The 22,608-nt window shown below is 61.1% G+C and overlaps 5 protein-coding genes across 10 annotated transcripts in view; 1 reads left to right on the top strand and 4 right to left on the bottom strand.

Annotated features, from left to right (window-relative positions):
• Nucleotides 1–9: 9 nt before the first annotated feature.
• Nucleotides 10–10,189, bottom strand: ZMYND10 (zinc finger MYND-type containing 10). Its single transcript, XM_065687649.1, is given in 13 exon segments — nt 10–288; nt 865–990; nt 1,188–1,309; nt 2,943–3,068; nt 3,378–3,550; nt 4,863–4,963; nt 5,240–5,328; nt 7,307–7,459; nt 7,545–7,598; nt 8,748–8,864; nt 9,411–9,519; nt 9,839–10,008; nt 10,010–10,189. Coding segments are annotated over 13 exon segments (1,605 nt in total). The 3' UTR covers nt 10–203.
• On the bottom strand, nt 10,122–13,325 carry NPRL2 (NPR2 like, GATOR1 complex subunit). The gene is made up of 11 exons (XM_065687645.1): nt 13,221–13,325; nt 13,034–13,125; nt 12,471–12,639; nt 12,103–12,211; nt 11,703–11,839; nt 11,319–11,416; nt 11,193–11,229; nt 10,943–11,036; nt 10,751–10,868; nt 10,425–10,567; nt 10,122–10,210 (listed from the first exon to the last, which is right to left on the bottom strand). The coding sequence occupies exons 1-11, from the start codon at nt 13,290–13,292 to the stop codon at nt 10,143–10,145; spliced, it is 1,137 nt and encodes a 378-aa protein (XP_065543717.1). The 5' UTR covers nt 13,293–13,325; the 3' UTR covers nt 10,122–10,142.
• A 214-nt stretch (nt 13,326–13,539) lies between these two features.
• LOC136018438 (transmembrane reductase CYB561D2) lies at nt 13,540–15,556 on the top strand. The gene is made up of 3 exons (XM_065687647.1): nt 13,540–13,723; nt 13,812–13,849; nt 14,000–15,556. The coding sequence occupies exons 1-3, from the start codon at nt 13,597–13,599 to the stop codon at nt 14,501–14,503; spliced, it is 669 nt and encodes a 222-aa protein (XP_065543719.1). The 5' UTR covers nt 13,540–13,596; the 3' UTR covers nt 14,504–15,556.
• A 224-nt stretch (nt 15,557–15,780) lies between these two features.
• Nucleotides 15,781–18,646, bottom strand: TMEM115 (transmembrane protein 115). Its single transcript, XM_065687646.1, has 2 exons — nt 17,657–18,646; nt 15,781–16,951 (listed from the first exon to the last, which is right to left on the bottom strand). The coding sequence occupies exons 1-2, from the start codon at nt 18,508–18,510 to the stop codon at nt 16,753–16,755; spliced, it is 1,053 nt and encodes a 350-aa protein (XP_065543718.1). The 5' UTR covers nt 18,511–18,646; the 3' UTR covers nt 15,781–16,752.
• Nucleotides 18,647–19,325: 679 nt separating this feature from the next.
• Nucleotides 19,326–22,608, bottom strand: part of CACNA2D2 (calcium voltage-gated channel auxiliary subunit alpha2delta 2) — a 234,988-nt gene continuing 231,705 nt past the window's right edge. For 4 of the 6 annotated variants that reach the window (XM_065686957.1, XM_065686953.1, XM_065686955.1 and 1 more), the window contains 3 exons: nt 22,189–22,298; nt 21,884–21,972; nt 19,326–21,450 (listed from right to left, as the gene is read on the bottom strand). In XM_065686957.1, coding sequence (XP_065543029.1) covers nt 21,322–21,450; nt 21,884–21,972; nt 22,189–22,298 — 328 coding nt within the window. In that variant the 3' untranslated portion in view covers nt 19,326–21,321. The remainder of the gene's footprint in view (nt 21,451–21,883; nt 21,973–22,188; nt 22,299–22,608) is intronic. The other 2 variants (XR_010614224.1, XR_010614225.1) reach the window with 2 other exon arrangements.

Raw genomic sequence — 22,608 nt, 5'->3', positions numbered from 1 at the left:
GCAGCAGCGTGGTGCACAAGCAGGTTTATTGGGGAAGGCTGCATGAGGGGTGGCAGGAGAGGTTAAGCTGGGGCAGTGCTGCCTGGGGCTGGGAGCAGGCAGGAGGGGCCTCTACGGCTTCTCTGCTCTGGTCACTGGGCTGCACACAGAGGGGAAACCTCTGCCTGGGCGAGCTGCAGGCCACATGCCAGTCACTTCTTCTCTTACAGGTCGTGCACACTCGTTGACGCCCCAGCCATCAAGTTGCAGGCAATCTTGTGCTTCTGCCAGTGCTGGACCTGGCACGCTCTGTGGAAGAGAAGCCGCTGCTCAGGGGCTCTGCTGTGAAGTAGGGTGCCTAAAGCTTGAGCAGGGACACAGCAGGGTCACATCCAACCCCAGCAGTGACAAGGACAAACCCCAGCACCCTGCTCCTGCGGGCACGGGGGGTGGAGCTGGCAGGGCTGAGCATTAGCCCAACAAGGAGGTGGATGCAGCCCCCAGTTACGGGGCTAAGACGGTTTAACACCAGCCCTTGGCAGATGGCTCAGGACCAGAGATCTAATTTACTGCCACCACCCCAGCTGCCACATCCCAGGCTGTCACCTGCACCCACAGAGCCATGGGTGCTTCTCCCCACTCCTGCCACACCAGGGTGCAGGGGAGGGAGACACTGTCACCATGGGAAGTGCAGCCCATCACTGCTGTCAGTGCGGGCAGAGGCAGCTCAGCACCTTGCTATGGCAACACAACCCTCCACCAGTGTCCTGGCACATCAGCCTTGCCATAAGATGTGGAGAGGTACATGGCAAGTGGAGTGATAGCACTGCGGAACAGGGAGCACTGGGGGCTGCAGGGGACACAGGGACTGCAGGGCTCCCTTACCGTGAGCAGTACCACTCGTTCCGGCAGCGAGAGCACCGCTTGGCCGCCTCTGTGCCGCACACCCTGCAGCGGGGCTTGTCGGGGGCCAGAGCCTCCATCATGTCCAGGCTGTAGGTCTCTGCCCACCTGCAGCAGGCAGAGAAGGGGTGAGGCTGCTCACAGGGAGCTGCTGACAAGCAGCGAGCTGTCCCCGCTGCACCCTGTCACCCAGGGACATCCCCAGCAGTGCCACAGAGCCCTCCACCCTCCCAGTGCGAGCTCCATCCTGCTAATGGGGATACTGGTTCCACCGGGCACCCTGTGTACATGTACCAGGGCCCTACCTGCGAGCCTGGAGCTTCAGCTCCTCCTCGGTGGGGCTGAAGACATGCTTCACCTGGTGCTTGGCAATGGCCTCCCACTTGCCTGCATTTTTCTTGAGGATGTGGTCCCAGATGACGGGAACCTGTGGGGAGAGGCAGAGCAGGAGGAAGGGGTGCGCATAGCTGTGGTATGGGGGCCTTCAAGGGGACAGCCAGCCTCAGGTGTGAGAAGCATGTCCCCCAGGAGGCTGAGCAGAGGCAGCACGTGCAGAGGAGAAGGAGCAGGGAGCAAGGGTGTGCTTCTGGGTACACGGAGGGGATGGTTCTGCTTGACAATGAGCGTTCAGGTGAAACGAGGCAAAACCTTTGGGGTCTGGTTGGAAGCGAGAGTGAAGTCCCTGAACAGGAAGGCCTGGGCTCAGCCTCTGCATGGCGGCAGCAGTGTGAACCCCGTGCTCCGGAGCCGTTTGCCTGAGCACAGTTTTCCGCTCATCACTTCCCCGAAGGCAAGCGCCCGGGGCAGGGCTGACCAATGTGAGAGGGAAAGCACCAGCCAAGAGCAGCGTAGGGAGTTCAGGCTCTGGAGATGCTGCTTCAAACGGCTCTGCCTCCTCCAGCAGAGTAAAAATAGCCAGGCCTGGAAGGGGAGGAGGCTGCTCTGGGAGCAATGGAATGGAAAAAGGCCTTTCCTCAGCTTGGCTTGGAGACAAGGAGTGAGTTCACCGCTTTCTGGGCAGAGCAGGGAGCCCCTGCGTGCGCTTCCAGCTGGCTCCCCCTGCCTGCCCCCCGGCTCAGCCCCGGCCCTTGGCAGAAGCGGGAACGGCACCGGTACAAAAGCAGAGCTATGGAGAAGGGCAGCAGCCTGGGCAAGGGCTGGATGAGGTCCCCGGGCAGCGGCTGCCTGTCCCTGTGCCACTGACACGCTGGCAGTTGAGACCCATGGAGCTAATCCATGACCACCTCATCCTGCTGCCATCCCCCCGACAACCATTGGCCTTCTTCAGCCCCAGCTCCTGGCATTTGCCACGGCTCAGCTTTGGACAGGGCACATCACCCCTCTCCCGGGCCCTGCACCCAGCTCTGCTGGGGACAGCAAGTTTGCTCTCCTCACTGCCCAGCCTACCCATCTGCTCCAGTTAGTGGTGTGGGAGGCTCCAGCAGTGGGGAAGAGCCTCTGCTTTTCCCAGCTGCTTATTTGGAGATCTGCACAGTTTCTCCCCTCAGCTCACACAAAGACACACTTTGAAAGAACACCTTGCTCCAGAGATTACCACTGCATGGATTTAAACCCCCAAGAACCTCACACTGTTTGAAGACCCTCAGGGATCAAGCTTTATACATCAGCTGTGAACAGCTCGACTCCAGCCTCTATCCCCAGACCTTGGCATCCCTCTGTACACAGTGTGCCAAGCAGCCCATGGCCAGTGGGAGTCCAGAATTCGGGTGGAAAGTACTGATAAATGTTAAATGAAGAGTTAATTGTTAAAGCAAACTAGGGGTGTCTCTGCCCCATGCAGTCTCAATGCAACCCAGAGAGCTGTTTATAAGCCAGCATTTACACGTTTAGATGTGAGTGCATGGCCACTGCACTAGCAGGACAAGACTCCCACGTCACACACAGGCACCTTTGCTAGCAATAAAGGTGTAATTGTGAAATGGGTGCTTGGCTGCTTCATCCTGGGCACCACCTCGCCAGAGCTGAGCTTAGGGGGAGGAAAAGGGTATAGGGAGTTATCAGGCTTAAAGCAGAGAGGTGCGGGAAGAGCCATGGGATACCTGCTCCAGGACAAGATCCTTTTTGGGGGGAGCTGGCTCTGTCACTGCAAGGTGGCTCAGAAATCTCTGCATCTCTACCAGGTTGGGCAGCTGGTCAACAAGGACATCTGTCAGGAACACACGGAGCTGTGGCCACAGAGGGGAAGAGAAGTGAACGGAGAGAGGTCAAGACAAGGGAGCCAGAGCTGGGGAAGCAGCATGGCAAGAGCAGGGATCTGTGGGGCACTGGCGGAGTGACCCATAGGGGTCCCATACGGTGCACTTGCAAACACAAGCTTTGCTGCTTCTGGCATGGTGACAATCCCCACTGCTCTCCCACCACTGGCTTCTGGGAGCCCACAGAGAGGATGAGGAGAGATGCACGGAGGTGCCTAGTGCTGGCAAGGTCCTACCCTGTGCTGCGGGGCTCACAGCCTCTGTGGCGTAGGGTCCTACCTTAAGGAGCTGGCTCCTGTTGAAGCCATCAAAGTGGTATTTGCGCTGGCACTCGGGGCTGAGCAGGAGGTTGAGGAGGGCAATCCACACCTGCCCATCCAGCTTGGTCATCTTCACCTGGTCTTCAGGGGGCACCTCGTGCCACGTGCCGTTCTCAAACTTCTTGAGCTTGCCTGAGGGACAGAAGAGCACAAGGCTTCAGGGACAGAGAGTGCTGCAGCCCAGAGGTGGGGATGCCAGCCTGCACTCACTGCCTCACTGCAGTGCAGGCAAGCCCCTATGCTTCTGCCTGCTTCAGTTTCCCCACCTTTTTGTTCAGCATAGCAGTCTACTTGGTATTGAGACAATATATTAGAGAGTATGAAAAGCATAAAGAACATGTATTAAAACAAAAGGGTTGTGGCAGGAACTGGATGATCCCTGAGGTATCTCCCTCTGTATGTGGCCAGAAGCGTAGAGCACTCGTAGATAGTGGGGGAACCCACAATACAAAGAGTGGCTTGAGAGCCATGTTTTGGGCTGCCAGCATGGCCAACACCCGCTTTTCTGGAGTTTCTTCTGCCTGTGAAAGCCACAAGTAGCATAAATACAACCAAAGTGACAAAACAAGCTCCAGGAGCTACTGTGCTGCTCTGGAGGGTGGAGGAGGATGTAACCCTGCATCTGCATAGCCTGGAAGTGCCTTTGCACTCTTGTTTCTTTCTAGGCCCTCCCTCAGGGCCTCAGATCAAAGCTCCCTCTTGACACCCCGAGCGCACAGGCAGAGGGAAGGGATGCCTTTCGTGGCTGGAGGAAGGAGGAAAGCTCCCACATCCCGTGGGCCCCTCAGCAGGCACAGAGCCACGTGCTTCCCAGCATCTCTTCCTCCCCTGCCTGTGCTGTGACCCCCGAGGTATAGGGCTGGGAAGGGGTATGGGTTCCCACAGCCCAGGCTGTGCCCACCCGTGCTCAGCGGCAGGCAGTGGGGGAGCTGGGGGGTGGCAGGGGGGCAGGAGGCAGGGCTGATGGTGATGGGCACAATCTGATCAGAGGCCTTTGGCAAGAGCGAAGCTAAATGATCAGCAGCCTCAGGGCCAGTGGTTTGCTGCCTGGGAGAGCCCATGGCTGCCTTGAATTCTTAGTGCTGGTCCTATAAAGGTGCAGAAAGACTGAGACAGGCACTCTGGTCTTTCTGTGCCCAGGACAAGACTCCCCAGTGGAGCAAGTGAGGCTGGCAGCCCTCCTACACTCCTGTCCTGGCCATGATCAGCTCAGAGGAGACATAGCCCTGTGTGAGGATCCGCATGGGAAGCTCTGCAGGGGTCCCCAGCCCAGCTGTGCTGCAGCTGCTTTCAGCAGGAAGCATTAGTGAGGAGCAAGGGGGGGAGGATGGAGGGGAGGGTAGAGGGGGAGCAGCTTTCTGCAAGGGCTCCTATAGCCTATCAGCAGATGCAGGTCCCAGCATATCATCACGCTGCCCTGGGTACCACGGGGCACTATCCGTACCTGCTTCCCGGCAGCTCCAGGGGCAATGCTCCACCAGCTCAACAAGGAGGCAGGGCAGGTTGTGGGTGCTCAGCATCCGTGTCAGCGCGCTCAGGGGCAGGCTGCAAACACGGCAGAAAGGGTGAATGGTGCTGGCAGACAAACGCAGAACAGATACAAAAGCTCCCTGAGGCAACTGGAGGAGGCAGGAAAACCATAATGGTCTGGGTTCCCAGGAGTACCATGGAGCAGGGTGGGTGCTGCTGCCTTTGCCCCCTGGGGCACTGCCACCATGGATACAGGCAACTGCTGAGAAGGATCCCAGGCACCCTCTGTGATCCCATGGAATCTACACCGGAGAGCTGGGCACATGTGCTCTGCTGGTCCTGGGCACCCACCTCTCCACCTGATCAGTGATGAACCGCAGCACGGACAGGGCTTTCAGGGCAATCTCAAACTCCATTGCCTCCGCCTGCTTCTGCAGCTCCTGTGGAGGGACAAGCACAGCCTCAGGATTGCAGGCCCCATTTCCCAGGAGCTACAAGGAGGAAGGCTGTGGGCTGCATCGGTAACCACAGGCTAGGGAGGAAACCAGAGCCCTGCAAAACAAACTCTGCTTCTCCTCTTGACTGTGCCAGCACTGCCTGTTTGACAGGGCAGCTGCAGAAGTGCTCACAGCCCATTGCTGCTCATTCCTCATCCCCCTACCCCTAATGGGTCATGGGAGGCCAGCAGCAGCAGTGCCCCAGCACAGGGACACCTCCTGGAAGAGGCCAGTCCCAAACTGCTCCTCTCTCTCATTCTGGGATCATCCTGCAGCCCATGGCCCTGCAGAGACCTGTGAGGTTCAGGCAGGGGGAAAGCTGCATGATCAGCAGAGGAACCAGAGGAGGAGGGACAAACTTGGCCCTGGCACAGCTGCAGTCCTACATCCACCCCTCCTGGATCTGCCTCTCCGCTACAGCTTGTGTACAGCCAGCTGGAGTATCTGCCTGTGGTTATCCCAGTCCGCAGCTAAGCCATGCTCTCCAGCCACCCAGCCTCCATCCCTTCCCAGGCAGCATGGACACCCCATGTGATCCCCATGTGCTCACGATAACAGCCTGACCACCCTCTGACTCAGCCTCTTTCGGGACCACTGGCACAGCCGATCTGAGCAGTGCCAAGTCTCTCTCCTTGGCCCAGGCACAGCTTTTCCTCCCCAGCCCCAGATGCTCAGCAGCTCACATTTTTGTGTGCAGAGCACTGAGCTCAGCACCTCGTGTTCCTCTAAAGTGCCACCACAACCGTTCCCTTACAAATTCCTGTGGTAAGAAGCCCTGTGCTTCCCGTGCCAGTGCCCCACATGCTACTAAGAAAACCCTATGGGTTCTTATCCTCCTCCCTCTCCAAACTCCTGCAGTGAGGCCCTTTTGTACAGCACCTCCTGATATTCAGACCTCATCTCTGCTACCTTCAGGCAGGGATTATGTTTTGCCTGTGCTTCTGGGGGACAACAGAACAAGTCCTGCTCCAGGGGTTATCACCACGCAGAGTCACAAAGGACAACAGGCTCCACAACACAGGAGAAGGCAGGAACAGCTTTTTCATAGGGGGTTATTGTATGTGGAGTCAGGAGGGGCTGGAATGAATCAGAGGAAACCAGGCTCCTTGGGAGACGAGTGCTTTTTAGAATGCTATTGGCTGAAAAGATCGTTTTATTTTAAACTTGAGCCATGTCAAAGCACTAACAGAGACACCCCTTCCCCTCCCCAGCTGGGAAAACATTTCCTGGAAAACATCCCTATTGTGCTCCGGAGCCCTCCACTTCCTTCCCTTTTCTGGAAGAGGAGCACGTGCTCAGGCAACAAGCCAAAGGATGGAGGCAATGCAGGGAGGTCCAGCCAAGTTTGCAGTCACTTTAACCCTGCTGCTCCAGACGCTCCTCGTGGTGCGTGCAGTTTGAAGGAGAGAACTGGAGGTGCTGAGGAGCAAAGAGAGCTCCCGCGCTGGGAAGGTGTGCACAGCAGCCTGGGAACACCTCAGTGGGAACAGCTCTGGAGTCGGTGCTGGCCCGGACCAGCACAGAGAGGAGGCATTTCTCAGAGAGCCAAGCAAGTTGGAGGGAAACATGTTAGGATGATTCCTCGTCATGTTATACATTGATTTAGGGAAGGATCCCTCTCATGGTTAACCCTGGCTGGCTTTTAGCAGCAGCCAGCTGCTAAGGTGGCTTCACAAGCTGCAGGGAGACATAGCCCCACAGCTTTCAAGAGCAGTGGCAAATGGCCAAAACCCCTGCAATGAATGTTTTGCCTTACTGCCAGCTCTCCAGCATCTCCCCCTCAGAGCTCAGACCGTGCCCTGCAGGAAGCCTCAAGCTGGAAGACGTGACTGTCTCCATGGGAAGACCCCCTCTGTGCCTCTTCACGCTGCCCCCATCCTCCATCATGTGTCCCCAGTGAGTTACAGGACTCTCTCCTCACCTGCATGGATGAGGGGCTTGCCACATCCTCAGGACAAAGCTGCGCCAGGGTCACTGTCTGTCCCTTGGCGCTCCGAGCTGCGAGCAGTGTCAGTTTTCGGTGGCAGTAATCAATCAAATCCAGAATGCTGTCCTCTGCTGACTCGCAGACCTCCTTCACAACAGGAGTTTCACAGAGGGTCAGCCCCACAGCTGTTGATTTCCATCCCCAGCTGAAGAAAGCTGAACCTGCCTCTTACCTTGTAAAAAAACACTGTCTCCAAGAGGTTAATGATGGAGGCTTCATGATGCAGCTGCGGGAGGGAAATGCCGGGACTTAGATCACAGTGGAACAGTCACTAGCACCGAGGGCACAGGCAATGGGACCAAGGAAAGAGCTCTTCTAAGAAGCTGCTTATGTAGTTGTGGCCAGACACAAGTCCAAGAGCCAAATGCAAGTGATGTAATCTTTAAAACAACTCCAGGTCATGCAGTTCACATTAATATTTATGTTAACATGCCTGTAACACTGTAACATGCTGATAGAGAACCATGCTTCCCAGCAGGCAGGGCTCTCCAGGGCCCCGGCTTTGTGCTACCGTGGCAGTACAGCTGTAGCCCTCAGGCAAGCTGAAGCCCCTGGCACCAGCCCAGAGCCACTGCCTGAGACGGAACAGTGCCCTTCCTGCCTGTGGTGCTGCTCTCAGCCCTCTGGGAATGGGCAGACAGCCTTGTCCAGAGACTGGGAACCATAAGATAGCTGACTGGAGGGAACACTGCCTCAATACAAATGGCTGCCCAGGGAAAGACACCACCTTGCCCCAGCAGTTTACCCTGGGGTTACTCTGGACTGAAAATGGGCTAAAACTTTCAAGCCTTGGACAGATTTCCTTCAGGCCAAGGGCTGCATCCCTCTGCAGGGAAGCCCAGCTCCTGACATCATTCCATTGCCAAGAGTAGCCCAAGGGACTGCTGCTCCTGGGAGCTCAGTAAGAAAAACCATTTTCCTTAACCTCAGAAGCATGTAACCTCCGAGAGGCCTCTGGTTAGAGGTGCCAGAGAAAAACAGTGCTCAGAGGGGGGGAATTCCCCAGGGGGGCTGCTGCCTGGGAGCGAGGGTAGCACCAGGTCTCTGAGAGCTGCAAGCCAGGAGCACAGCCACCACCAGGAGCGGCTTTTGCTGCATCCAGCAGCTCCCACAAGCTCCTGATTGGAATTAGGCAGGGGTGCAGCCCTCCACAGAGCTGAGCTATCCTTGTCCATCCTGAGGGCAAGGACATGGGCTTGTCATCACTCGTGGCTTTGGGAACCAGCTGCTTCCCAGTGTCACACTGCTCAGCACTGCCTCTCAGCCTGGTGAGATGTAAAGCCCCAGCTCCAAGATCTTTAGGGTGAGATGTATGTTTAAGCACAGTGGTGCTCACCCTGTATCCAGGGTCATCCCCACTGCCCCCTCTACTCACCACTATATAGATGGGGAAGGTGCTTCTTGGCTTGAAGTCCTCCAGCCGGCACAGCACAGGGAAGACCTTGTGCTTCCAGATCTCCACAGAGATCAGCTCGCCAATGAGAACAGGAATCTAGAGAAGGAAGGGATGGAGAAAGCAAAGCCTTTCAGACCAGTGCTGAAGGCGGGAAGCAGTTCTACTGCTAATGCTCAGCCGCAAAGACTTTGGAGTCACCCCATGGAGGAGGGCAGCCTTGCGGCACGCTGCTGCCTTTGCATTCACCCAGCTCAGAAATCAACAGCTTTTCACCAACAGACCAGTGGGCAGAGAGCTCCTGAGGCTGCAAAGGGGGAAGGTGGCCAGGGCCAGGGCAGCACCCATCCCTGTGCAGCCCTGCACATTCGGGGCTGGGACACCCCAGGTAAAGCGCTGAGATCCACAACCAGAGGGGCTGGTTTGCAGAATAGACCACAACAACCTCCAAGAAACAAAGCAGAGACCAACAAGCAGAAACACCACAGCTTGACCTTTAATTAAGAACCAACCCAAACCAAACTGCTCAGAGATACAACCGGTTCGTCACGGTTTTACCCCCCAAATTGCACATAGTCCACAAGACGACCCCAGCTCCAGCTGAAGGCCTGGCACGGGGATCATAACCACACGCAAGGCGCTCACCTTGGCGTAGGTGACCAGCAGCTCAGTGAGGAGCTGCTCCTGGCCCGCGGAGGCGCTCAGGATGGCGTCCATGTTGAGCTTCTCCACAGACTCCTGCTGCCGGAGCCATCTGCGGGGCAGGCAGCAGGACGTCAGTGCCACGGGCTGCTGGACACGGGCTCCTCGTGCAGGGAAACCTGCTCCCGGCACCCCCAAACCCGCAGCGTCCGCTGAGCCTGGCGGGCTGCCTGCAGCAGCAGCCGCTGCGCCCAGGGCCCTGCCCTTCTGCCTGCCCCCAGTGGGGACACCCCGAAACCGGCGTCCTCCTCTGCCCCCACAGCCCCCAAAGGGACACCTCAAATCGAGAGCTCCCCTCTTCACGCCTCCCCTCCCAGACTCCCCGGGGTCCCCCCAGAAGCCCCCTCCCTCCACACCGCGCCCCCCCGCACCGCTGCCCGCCGATGTCCCGCAGCTCGGTGCCCTGCAGCGCCCGCACCAGCGCCTCGGCCTCGGCGGGCACCAGCAGCGCCGGCCCCGGGACGGCCATGGCGGCGGCGGCGGCGGCGTCGCTATGGCAACGAGCAAGAGCCGGCGGCGCCTTTACCGCCCCCTGCCGCCTCGGAGAGCGGCGCAGTGGCGGCGAGGACGGGCCTCTGCCGCCCCCTGGCGGCGCGGAGGAGACACGGCGGCCGGCGGGGGGGCACCGGTCCCCGGGGCCGCAGACGGGGGGCGGGCGGGGGGACATCCCCGCCGTCACTTCCAGCACACGATGATGTTGGGGTCGTTCTCCAGGCGCTCATCCAGCTCCTTGTAACTCATGCCTGCGGGGGGAGGCAGCGGGGTGTCAGTGGGGAGCCCAGGAGTGGCGCTGGGGGGCTGGCTGCGGTCCCCAACCCCTCCCATTGCAGCACGGCACAGAACCCAGCCCAGTCCCATCTCCCGCAGTCGGCACAAAGGGGCGAGGGGGACCCTGACAGCAGGGCACAGCCCGGGGGGCTCTGCCTCCCACCGGCCCCATGAAGCCCGGCTCCTCACCGGTCTTGCAGCAGATCTCATCGTAGCTGTGGCAGCCCGTGTACAGCCGCGCCGGGTGGCTCCGCTCGTCCCGGGCGACCTTCACGGGGTATTTCTGGAGCCGTCGGATAAGGCCCTTCATCAAACCAAACTGGATGAGCCTCCTGCGCATGAGAACAGGCTGGGACCCTCATGCTGAGGGGTCCAACACCCCCTTCCCTTCTGGTTCCACCATGCCGCACCCTTGCCCACCTACAGACATAGGGATTGGGCACTCCCTCCTCACTCCCCCACCCCTGGTGTCACCACCACCATAGGGGATCGAGCAGGAGGGCGCTGGGACCAACCTCTCGTCCACCCTCTGGAGCTGCAGGGTGTAGCGGGAGATGAGGTCTCTCACCGTTGTGCCAGGGCTCAGGCCACAGTACAGCTGGAACACATCCCTGAGGCTGGCGCGCTTGTGCCCTGCAGGGACAAGCCACCAGTCAGCTGCCCTCTCCTCCTGCCTCTGCCAGCAGCCCAGCGCGGGGTCGCTGTACCTTGCTTGGTGACATAGGACAGACACTCGTCCTGCAGACACTTGTCATCCACTAAATCCTGGACCTTCGGCGTGGTGCAGTAGACATTGGAGTACTGGAGGGTGAGGGGAAGCAGCTCTGCTTAGCCATGGCTCGAAGAGAGACAGACCCGCCCTGCTCCCAGTCCCGCTGTCCCCCTGCATGGCCACCCTGATGGGGCAGCCGCTGCCCGAATCCCATTCATGGCCCCACACTCCATGGCCTGACCCACCTGGAGGATGGAGACGAGTGTGACAACCCCGTAATACCTGCAGACAGACAGGGAAGTGTGAGACCCCCTCTGCCAGCACCCACCGCCCCCCTCCTGCCCGCTGGCCAGGCCGGTCCGTGCACTCACAGCAGGTTTTGCACTGCAATGCGCACCAAGTTCAGCTCCACGTCGGCTTCTGCAGAAATCTTCTGGACGTGCCGAAAGCCATCGATGTAGGGCAGGATCTAGGAGGGGGGGAAGCAAGAGCTAAGAGGAGAGAGAGCAGAGGCCCAAGGCATCACACTGAAGCCCAAGAAACTCCCCTGTGTGCACTTGGACAGGCTGGCTCCATCCCCAGCTGCATTTTATCCTTGCTGGGGAAACCGCTTGCTCGAAGCACAGGGACAAGGGGAGCACCAAACCACGCTTATTAACGTGGTGATCTGCAGGACAGCCCGACACCCCTCTGCCCTGGGCAGGCTGGAAACAGATCCTGTTCAAAGCATGCTGCCCCTGGTCAGGCACACAGACCTGCTGCGTGGTGAGATCCCACTGGGAGTTGAAGAAGTCGTCCTTGTCTTGGGTGAAGACGGGGACATCGTACTCCTGCACAATGGGGGGGTCCGGGCGCTGCTCGATCACCTTCAGGTGGATGGTGTTGGACTCATCTGGCCGGGGAAAGGGGAGCGCTCAGTCCCCACAGAAACCTCTGCTCCCTCGGGAGCTCGCAACCGTCAGCCCCAGGCACCACCCGTCTGCTCAGAAGTGTCTGCAGCCATCACCCCATCCCTTCCAGCACTTTGAGCCACCCAGGGCAAGGATGGATCCAAGCAGAGGCAGAGCAGATCCAAGCAGGGAAAGGCCCAGCTGCCTCCCAGTACCACCCTGCCCCACTCCTGCCCTCACTGCCGGGCTGGCAGGGCTTCCATACCTATGGGCAGGGTGCACTTTCCTTTGGCATTGAGCTCCTCCAGCAGGATGGTCATGATGGGAACCAGCTTCTGCTTACTCTCCTCGTTGGAGATGAAGCCACTTTCCAGCTATAAAGAGAGCAGAAAATCAAGCCAGCTCCCCCCACAGGACAGGGACCGAGATATGGGGTTCCACACATCTCAGTTCCTGTCCTCCCTTCAACTTCAAGTGATGTGTGGGTAAAACCAGCGTGATCACCACCTGGCTGTAAACCTGGGTCCCTGCCCCAGTAACACCCAGTGACCCACAACATGCACCAGGCCACTGGTGGCTCTGTGGGTCGGATGTGAGGCAGCCAGCCTCTGCTCACACTGGCTCAGGGCTCACCTCCAGCGTGGTCAGGTAGCCAGCCAGCTTCTTCACTATGGGCTCCAGCGCACAGGCCTTGGCTCTGGCATCGCACACGAAGCCCAGGTTGAAGAGCAGCGCGTTTCGGCTGTACTTCTTGTGCTCGATACACACGGGGCAGCCGATCAGCTTCTTCTCCATGGCTGTCCTGCAGGACGACAAGTACAACCTGCACCTATGCCCTCAGGGTGGGTGAGCACCACAAAAGGATAGGTCTGGAAGTGGGGGCTTCTCTGCTTTACACTTCAGATGATGTCTAATCCTCAGATGGCCAGAGTGCAAAACACACGCAATGAAAAACGGGGTTAACAGAGCCCACCACCAGGGAATAAAGTCCTCTTTTAACACCAGCACTGCCCTCAACACTCGTTTGCCCTTCTTGGAGTTGGTGCTGATGGAACCGCAGGCAGCAGCGGCCACCCCCAGCGCCGGGTACCCCAAACCTCCCGCACGGGTTATCGGGGCACCAAATGCCCCAGGGGAGCCCTGGGGCAGAGCCGGAGCTGGCGCTGCGCATCCCCGGCGCACCCCGCAGCACTCACACGGTGATCAGCTTGTTCTGCAGCTCGGGCTTCGTGATGACATACACCTGGATGGTGTCGAACAGCTCCCGAGAGATGAAGTCCTCCGGCACCTGCAGCGGCACAGGCGGATCAGCCCCAGCTCTCGGTCCCGGCCCGCGGGGCAACGCTCCCGGGCGCCGGGCGCCCGCGGCCGGGGTCCCCTCACCTGGTAGGTGATCTTGGGTCCCAGCGTGGGGTGGAACTCGCTGAAGAACACGCACTCGATCCTGCCGCCCATGGCGCACCGCCGGCGAGACGGGACGGGCCGGGCCGGGCCGGGCCGGGCCAGCCCCGCTGCGGCACGGCCGACGGAGCGGACACCGCGCCTGCGCTCTGCCCCCGCCGGCCACCGTAGCGTGTATCCCGGGGCCCGCTCCGTCAGACGGCCGCGCCGGTGTGGGCGGGCTCTCCCCTAAGTGACAGCACCTAACACCAATCAGCGGCGTCCGTTAACGGACGGACAGCTCCTCTCGTCCAATCGCGACGTGAGGCGCGGCACGCCCGGCTCGGCGGCGGCGGCGGCAGCTTCCCCCTCGGCCGCCATGGCCCTGACGGCCGAGAGCGAGTCCCGGCTGTACCGGTCGCTGCGAGCCGCCGCCGGCGCCGCCGCGCACCTCGTGGCGCTGGGCTTCCCCACCGGAGTGGCCGTGCTGGCGCGGCCCGGATCCAGTGAGTGCGGGGCGGGCGGGGGCCGGGCGGGGCGGGCGGGGGGGGGGGGGCCGCGTCTCTCCTCAGCTCACCGGCGCTTCCCCCGCAGGCCTCTTCTCCTGGCACCCGCTGCTCATGGCCCTCGCGGTAAGTCCCGCCGCCCGGTTACCGGCCCCGCCGCTCCCCGGCCACGGGCTCTGTGCCCCGCCGGCCCGGGGAGGTGAGCCCGTGCCTGCCTCCGCGGGTGGTGGGCGGCTGAGCCCCGGGAGCCGCCAACCCCTGCCCTCTGTCTCCCAGTTCTCGTTCCTGATGACCGAGGCGCTGCTGATGTTCTCCCCGGAGACCTCGGTGCTCCGCTCCTTCTCCCGCAAAGTCAAAGTGCGGGCGCACTGGGCCCTGCAGCTGCTCGCCCTCGTCTGTGCGCTCCTGGGGCTGGGCATCATCACCTACAACAAGCACCTGAACGGCAAGGCGCACTTCGTGACCTGGCACGGGCTGACGGGGCTGCTGGCCGTGCTGTACGCTGGCGGGCAGTGCGCGGGGGGCGTGCTCCTGCTCTACCCCAAGCTCATGAAGAACTGGACGCTGGCCAAGCTCAAGCTCTACCACGCGACCTCGGGGCTGGTGGGCTACCTGCTGGGCTGTGCCAGCCTCATGCTGGGCATGTGCTCCCTGTGGTTCACCACCTCGGTGACCAGCGTCTCCTGGTACCTTGCCATGCTGTGTCCCCTTCTCACCAGCCTGGTTATCATGAACCAGGTGAGCAACGCTTACCTGTACCGCAAGCGGAGCCAGCACTGAGGGCCTGACACAGAGCTGAACTTCGCCTGCGTGAGCCAGCAAGGTCAGGGCTCCCCCTCGCACCCCTCGCGGGGGTCCCCTGCTCTCATAGGGTCTCCTCAGAACTCGATTTCTGCCTACTCATCTCTTGTCCTGGATCGTCCGTAGCGTCTTGACCCCAGGGAGCAGGTACAACGTGCGTGACACCGAGCGGACAGGAGCTGCCCTTCTCATGCCTGCCTTGGTGGGGATGTTTCCCAACACAAATGAAGCTGCTGGTCCCCGTGGCAGCTTGGTGCTCACTGCTGGGAACCGTGGGGTTCACTCAGGATTCGTGTTCTTTTTTCCTTCCCACCCAGGGCTGCTTTGGAGCAGGCAGGACACGAGCCATTGTGTCCTGGTGAGGAGGGCAGGGAGTCCCTGCTCATGGAGGGTGCGGTGGCACCACACTGCCCCTCCTGCCATAGAGGCAGCTTGGCTAGTAAAAGCACAGGTACAGGTGTGGCTTTAGCCACAGGAGGGCTGAAGCAGAGTGGCAGCACCCATGCCAGATGGAATGGACAGCAGCATGTCCAACCCCACAGCACAGCCCAGCCCCATGCAGGGACCTGGGAGCTCCCCAGGACCGGTGCAGTAAGCCCAGGCTGGCAACCACAGATCCACGCACAAATCCTTCCTGCAGGCTGGGAAAGCAAAGCTTCAGCCTGTCAGGAAGGGGGGTCATTTTGTAAAGCAAATTCCCAGGCCGGGCTGCAAAGCAGCAGGCTGCAAAGGAGCAGGTTTGTCCCTCTGAGGGGCACAGAGAACAGTGGGAGCATGGGGAGCAAGGCTCAGCGCAGACCTGGGGACAAGCCCAGGAGCCAGCCTACAAAACAGCCCCCAGGAAGGCAGAAAGGAACATCCTCCCCTTGCCAGCACAGCAGCCTGCCTTCAGCCCACCCGACATTGGGGATTCTTCTGCTCCTCAGCACGTACCCTGCTCCCAGCAGGGCTGGAGAGCTGGGAGCAGCGCCCAGGCTGGAACATTCCTCTGTATCCAGAGCTTTTATTCAATAAAGATTTCAGGCAGCTACAGTGCAACAAGCCCTCTTTACTGCTGAGGGGGGTGCATGTAATTCTGGGTGCAGGCAGACACCCCCACCCCACTTCTCACCTCCTGCTTGCAAAGGCTCTTTCCCAACCTGCTGGGAGCCTCTGGGAAGAAACCCCCTCCTGAGAGAGGCTCCTGCAGGGAGCCCGCAGGGGCTGCTCGGTGCCTGCCCCATGCCCTGCCCGCGCTCTGCTGCAGGAGCCGGCTCTTTGAAAGAACTCTTTATTGATACCGAAACGTCTGTGGTTGTCCCAGTTGACAAAACCTCGTGTGGTCCTTTAAAAAAATAATCACACGCTATCAACCCGTGCCCCAGGCTGGGGAGCGCCCGGGGCTGCAGGAGCTGTGAGGAGGCTGTCGCAGGGAAAGATCCTCTCCATCCAGAGAAAAGAACAAAAAAGCCCATCAACACAGAGGAAGGGAAAGAGAAGGGGAGCCCATATTCTACCGGCAGGACAGAAAACCTGCTGCTGGGGAAGCAGCGAGAGCCCCACCGTAAAAATTAATTCCAGCTTCTAGTGTAATCTGACAAACGGATTAACCAGAGAGCAGCCGAGGGCACCGGCTCCTCGCAGGGCTTTGCGGGTGACACAAAGAGGAGGAGAGGACCCCACCGTGAGGGGCTGGGTGTCTCCTCCTGCCCAGGGGCCTGTCCCCTGCCTGGCAAACCACTGACCTCCTGCCAGGACAGGGGGAGGCTCCCCACAGGAAAGGGATTCAGAAGAGAAACCCACCAGCCTTCCCGTTGCCTCGGGTGGGGACAAAACTACCTTCAGAACGGAGGAAGTAAGTGTGGAGCGCTCTGGCCAACCCGGGGCGCGGAGGAGAAGCAAGGAATCACTGCCGACTTCGCTCCTGCGTGGTTAAGCAGTGGCATGGGGCAGGGATCAGCACCATGTCTCCTCCCAGAGCAGCCCCCGCTGCCGGTGCTGATGTCCACAGGCTGCCCTGCACAAAGGAGCGCGGCTTGAGGATCCTGTCCTTGGGATGGCAGCGTCGTCGTCCTGTGTGCCCGGTGCTGGCCGCGGGCAGCAGTGAAGCATTGGAATGAGGTAGCCCCCTGCCTCTGCCGCGGGAGGAGTCCCCGTGCCCACCGAGCATCCCGGTGGTGGGGGGCACGACGGGGGTCAGCAGCTCTCCAACAGAGACCGGGCTGGGAAGGGGGCAGCGTGTCAGCCGGTCACAGCTGTGACGGGGCATCCTGGAAGGTGATGAGGTTGGACTCCTGGCTGGAGCCCTTCCCGGCTGCGTTGGGGTCGGGCAGCAGTGGGCTCTCAGCCTTGACAGTCACTTCCTCCTCGTCATCCTCCATGCTGGGCCAGGCTGACTGGTCCTCCACACGCTTCAGCCGCTCGTTGAGGGCCTTCAGGGCCAGCTGCCTGCGGGGCAAGGGCAGACAGGCAGGTTACCTTGGGTCAGGCGGGCAAGGCAGGGTTAACAGCTTTGCTTCTGGTCCTGGCTACTTCCCAGCAGGGGAGGGTGGATTCACCAGCACTGCAGGTGACCCAGTGCACCTGGGACTGCCCCGCAGAAACGCTCTCAGACTGCACATGCAGGGTTTTCCTGCCACGTGGAGCGCTCAGAAGCTGTCAGATGGCACAGAGCCGCTCCAGAACAGGGGAAAAACAGAGCAGGGGAAAGCCGAGTGCCGACGCCTGGTCTAAACCTTCCTGCTGGGAGCCAGAAGGACAATGCTGGATGTGTGGGAGGGCCGGGGCATGGGACTGACTCACAGCTCCTCCTGTGCCAGGATGAACGGCTGCAGGGCTGCCACGAGCAGGGGGCCACCACCTCCCATCCCCTTTCTTCCTGCAGGGACCCCAGATCCCCCCTGCCCCTTTGCCAGGATCTCCCTGCTCCACTCCTGCACTTCCACCCCTGCTCCACATGTGGAAGAGCGGGACAATGTCCCACCATGCCCTGAAACGCTCCCCACCACCTCCATAGCACGGAGGGCGGTCCTCCTGGACAAGGTCCCCCTTAGCACCCCGCACCCGAACCTTCCCACTCCTCCTCATTCAGACCTTAAACCTGACCCTCCCTGCCCGTAAACACGATCCCCAGGGAAGCAGGGCAAGCGGTACCTTCTCCTCTCGGCGTCCTGGGGGTCTGTCCCTGGCAGGCTGATGGTGATGGACGACGGGGCACCCACATCGTAGCGTTTGACTGTCTTGCGGCAGACCTTCACCTTCACCAGGATGCTGTGAACCAGGTTGGCCACCAGACCCACCACGGGCTGCAGGATCTCGGGGAAGAAAGTGGCGAAGGCGAAGTGGTCGGACATGTCTCCGCGGCCTCTGCTGTGCCGCTGGTAGAAGCGGAGATAGACCCAGCTGGAGAGGAGCCCGAAGCCGTACGAGGCCAGTACATTGCTCTCGACGAGCGCAGCGAGCCGCAGCAGAGCCAGGAGAAGGAGCAGGAGCATGGGGACAGCCTTCATCCTGACCTGGGGCACCTTCAGCACGGTGCTGTCCCCCATCGTCTGCTTGAGGGCCACCAAGACCCCCCCGAGGAAGCCCAGCCCGCCGTGGATGCGGACGGCGAACAGGTAGGCGAGGTGGAAGGAGGCCACGTAGGTGAGGAAGTAGGCGAGCGCCGCCAGGAGCCCCACCGACACGTTCACCACCGCGAAGAAGACGAGCAGCTCCAGGGCGCCCCAGAGGGGCTCCAGCAGGCGCCCGGCCGCCCCCAGCGTGGCCAGGCTGGCCGCCAGGCCCCAGGCGCGCCGCTCCACCAGCCCGTGCGTCAGCAGCGTCCACACCCAGCAGTTCGGGGGCAGGAGGTAGCCGGGGGTCACCCCCAGCCCGTAGGCCGTGTCCAGCCCGAAGGACAGCAGGTACAGCAGGAGCGCGGCGGCGCTCAGCGACTTCACCACCACGCTGGTGCCGGCCAAAGCCGCCAGGAAGTGCTGCCGGGCCACCGGCAGGTACCGCCGCATCTTCGGGCCCCGGAGCGGAGCAGGGCGGGGAGGGGCTGCCCCGCGGGGGCTGCAGCGCCCGGGCTCCCCCCGCCGGGCCCCGCTCAGCCCCGGCCCGGGCCCTGCCGCCGCCGCCGCCGCCTCAGGCCGCGCCGGAGCCCGCTGCTGGGCTAGGCCGGGCGCGGGCAAACAGCGGCGCTGCGCATGCGTGGGGTGGGGAAGGGGTAGGGCTGGGGAAGAGGAAGGGCCGGGGCGGTCGCAGGGGATGATGGGACATGTAGTGCGGGCCCGAGGTGGGACGCACGGACACGGGGCAGGTACGGGGACACGGGGGACACACGGACACGGGGACACACGGACACGGGGGACACACGGACACGGGGGACACGTGGACACGGACACACACACGGACACGAGGGACAGAGACTCAAAAGGGGCACAGGCACAGGTGGGCACAGACAAAGCAGAAGGATGCGGGCACACAGTGATGGGGTTGCGGACATGGGGTCACAAACCCGGGGGGAGGGACACGGACATGGGTGGGCTGTGCACAGGGAGGGCACCTGGGGACACTGACACAGGATGGATGTGGGGTCGCGGACACAAGAACACGGGTGTGAGGGCACAGGGATGCGGGGAGGGGACCACACAGCCCTGAGGGAGCCGGGGGTGCTGCACCCTGGGCAGTGTGAGCCCGCAGCCCTGCCTGCTCCCTGCCCGTGTCCTGCCCATTGGCCTCGGGGTGCAGGCAGGCTTGAGGCATCAGCACCCCGATGTCCTGCCTGTCCCCCCCGCCCCGTGCCCATGTACCCGGGCAATGACGCAGCCACCGCCTGTGAAGTGAAAATATGAACATTATTTAATAACGGAGTCTCTGTAATAAACCATTTGAAAATATTTTACAAGGAGTCACACGCACGATATTTTACAAATCGTCTTTTTGTTGGGTTTTTGAAGTTTTCCAACTCTTCTGTACAAAAAAAAAAACAAAACAAAAAAACAAACAAAAAAACCCAAAATCCAAAGAAATTAAAAATAAGTGAAAGAAAATCAATTAAAACCCCAATGCTTTTGAATGAGCAGAGAGAAGCTTCCAGGTGGGGAACGGGGCAGGATGCGACCCTGGTGGGACCGGGGGGACCCAGGGCCACGCCGCCCCTTTGTCTCATTGGTTTTTAACTTAAAATAGACTATATATGTATATATTTATAGGTATGTATAGTGGTGGTTTCTGGCAGAGCACCTAACTAGACTACAGAAGTACACACACTCCCGGTAACACAGAGCCATCTGTTCAAACACGGTTCCCAGAGACAGTAACCAAACACACACTGAAAAAGCTACAAGCAGAATGACCATTAATTAACCCCAGCACTAATTAGCGCCTGGCACCCTCCCCAGCCCCCCCGGGGTGGCCGCGATGAGGGGGCTCCCCTGGCCTGGTTGATGGGGTGGCTCTGAGCAGGGGCCCCGGGGGGTTGAGGGGCCCCGGGGCTGCCTGCAGGGGCCCCTGGCACTGCTGGGAGCAGTGGGGGGGCAACGGGTGGTGGGTAAGGCCCCCCGTGCACTGCAGCACCCAAGGGTGTCACGGCTGGGCACCCTGCACCGTCCCCGCAGCACCTCTCCTGGCTGGGATGCTGTGGGGTGCCCTAGGATGCTGTGGGTGCTGTGGGGTGCCATAAGATGCTATGGGTGCTGTGGGGTGCCACGGCTGAGCAGCTGCACCATCTGCCTCATTGGCAGCCAGCGTTTTGGCTGGGGCACAACACCCTCACCCAAGTGCCCCGGTGTGAGCAGCCAGGACCGCAGCAGCACCCAGGGAGCAGCCCCGCTCTGGTGCCCCAAGGGACGGGCATGGGGGCCTGGCATGTCCCTTCTGGGGACATGTGGCACCTCCTGCTCCACTTCTCACCATGGGGCACATGGCGCAACCTGCTTGGGGACACATGGCACGTCCCCCTCGGGCACAAGCGCCACGCTCCCCTGGGCACTGTGGTTTCTTTGGCAGGGGGGCTGCGCAGGGCTGGGCGGGCAGGGTTTCACAGTGATCTGCAGAACGGAAAAGAAACAAAATACTCTTCTTTTTCCCCTCCTTTTCACCCCAAAAGCTGTGCCCAAGAACACACGAGCGCGGCTGAGCCTGGGGCACGCACCGGGGCTCCATCCTGCTCTGGCACAGGAGATGGCCGCTGCCCACCCCCCCCATTCCACCCCTGCTTGCGTCCGGCCCGAGCCCGCAGGGATGCTGGAGCCCCCAGCTGCCCTGCGCGCCCTGGGGCTGGTACCCGCTGGAACAAATAATACTGACCCGCACAGTCAAGTCCTTTTCTCTTTGTTATTTTTTTTGTTTTGTTGTTGTTTTTTTTTTTTGTGGTTTTTTTTTTTTCGTTTTGTTTCCCTTTTTTCCTCTTTTTTTTTTTTTTTTTTGTGTTTCCCCACGTGTCCTCACAGCTGACAGCAAACACCGCCGGTCTCCAGGCGAAAACATGTCGGAATCTCGATGTAGAAAGATCTGCTTTAAAATCTTCAGGCTAAAAAAATAGGTGAGGTGGATGGGGCCGTGGGCACCGCCGCCGCGTTCCGGGTCCCAGCGGCCGGGAGCGCAGGACGCCGCGGCACCGACCCCGGCCCCGCTCTGCCGGGGGGCCCCTGCCCGCACCCCGGCTCTTCTTTGGCTGCGGCCGGCGGGGGAGCGCGGGGCGGCACCGCGAGGTCCCCGAGGCGGTGGAGAGGACGTCGCTCCCGCTCCGCCGGGCCGGGGAAGGGGATGGAGATGGAGCTTGAAACAAAAGAGAGCTGGCGGGGGGGGGGGGGGGGGGGGGGTTCGGGGGGCTAAAGGCAGGCGGCCGGGGGCAGCGGATGCCGGCTGGCGCTGGAGTAGAGGAGCAGCAGCTGCAGGGAGAGCAGGACCCCCAGGGAGGGGGCGAAGGAAGCCCCTCGGCCGCAGTCTGAGGTATCTTCCTGGGTGGGGGGCAAAGGGAGAGGGGCCGTGGGGCATCCCCAGCAGTGCCTCGGCACCCCAGGGCACCCTCCGCACCTCTGCTGTACCTCCTGCCGCAGCACCCCGTGGCACTGTCCCCCCCCTGGGGAACACCCCATGGTGCTGCTGTCCCTCGTACTCCCATGGCTTTGTTCCCCCCAGGAGGGTACCCCATGGCATTGCTCTGCTGGAGACCCCCCATGGCTCTCATCTCCCCAGGGGGCACCCCAAGGCTCCTGACCCTCCCTCCCATCCCCCCCAACCCAGGCTCTGAATCTCCATCAGGGGGTCCCTCCACAGCACTGCATCCCTGGGATCCCCCCACGGCTCTGTTCCCCCCCACCCCAGGGGGCACCCACTGCCCCCACCCCTCCCAAGCCCCCCCCGCTCTGCACCCCCCTGCACCCCACATACTGTTGCATTGTAGTCGAAGCAGATGTGGGGGCCTTTCCGGTAGCGGGGCCTGTCCACCAGCTCACACTGGTTTGGGTCCCTCGGTGGGGCTTTGCAGGTCAAGGAAACCACCAGAGACAGGGCACTGGGGGCGCGTGGGGTGCCCCATGGCCATCCCCTGACCTTATGGCCACAGGCTGGCTCCTTCCACCCCTGCCAGACCTCACAGCTCCTGGCCTCCCTGCCATGCCCCACAGACCCTGCCTGTCCCCGCACTGCTCTGCCACCATGTCCCGGTGGAACACAGCTGGGACGCCAAAGGATACCTCTTACCTCCGCCTGCAGCAGCTTGACGGACTCGCACTGGCTGCAGAGGGGCTTGTCGGCCACCACGAAGAGCAGGTTGGTGTTGGCCAGCCTCTGCGCGTGGAAGAGCCTGGGGGTGCGACAGCAGCAGGGACCCCACTGACCCTGTGCCCTGATCCCCCCCTGCCTCATGGTGCCAGCCCTGCTGGTGGGTGGCTCTAGGGTGGGTGTCCCCATCCTCAATCTAATCCCGATCCTCATCCCCATCCCCAACCTCATCCCCATCCCCAGTGCCATCCCCATCTCCAACCTCATCTGCAATCTTACCTCTGTCCTCATGCCCACCCCTAACCTTACCACCATCCCCAACCTCATCCCTGTCCTCATCCCTACCCCCATTCTCCCCTCTCTCCCAGTCCCCATGCCAAGGGGCTGCCCAG

Source organism: Lathamus discolor, chromosome 7 (assembly GCF_037157495.1).
Source record: "Lathamus discolor isolate bLatDis1 chromosome 7, bLatDis1.hap1, whole genome shotgun sequence".
In the NCBI taxonomy this organism is placed as follows: domain Eukaryota; kingdom Metazoa; phylum Chordata; class Aves; order Psittaciformes; family Psittacidae; genus Lathamus; species Lathamus discolor.
Note: the sequence above shows the minus strand (reverse complement) of the source record. Positions and strands in the feature narration are given on the sequence as shown.

Coding starts and splice junctions, on each gene's coding strand:
- LOC136018438 (XM_065687647.1), top strand. CDS start 13,597: ATGGCCCTGACGGCCGAGAGCGAGTCCCGGCTGTACCGGTCGCTGCGA. Junction 13,724..13,811: donor GCTGGCGCGGCCCGGATCCA/GTGAGTGCGGGG, acceptor CTTCCCCCGCAG/GCCTCTTCTCCTGGCACCCG. Junction 13,850..13,999: donor CGCTGCTCATGGCCCTCGCG/GTAAGTCCCGCC, acceptor TCTGTCTCCCAG/TTCTCGTTCCTGATGACCGA.
- TMEM115 (XM_065687646.1), bottom strand. CDS start 18,510: ATGCGGCGGTACCTGCCGGTGGCCCGGCAGCACTTCCTGGCGGCTTTG. Junction 16,952..17,656: donor CAGGACGCCGAGAGGAGAAG/GTACCGCTTGCC, acceptor CTTGCCCCGCAG/GCAGCTGGCCCTGAAGGCCC.
- NPRL2 (XM_065687645.1), bottom strand. CDS start 13,292: ATGGGCGGCAGGATCGAGTGCGTGTTCTTCAGCGAGTTCCACCCCACG. Junction 11,840..12,102: donor AAAGTGCACCCTGCCCATAG/GTATGGAAGCCC, acceptor TTCCCCGGCCAG/ATGAGTCCAACACCATCCAC. Junction 11,037..11,192: donor CACTCGTCTCCATCCTCCAG/GTGGGTCAGGCC, acceptor CTCACCCTCCAG/TACTCCAATGTCTACTGCAC.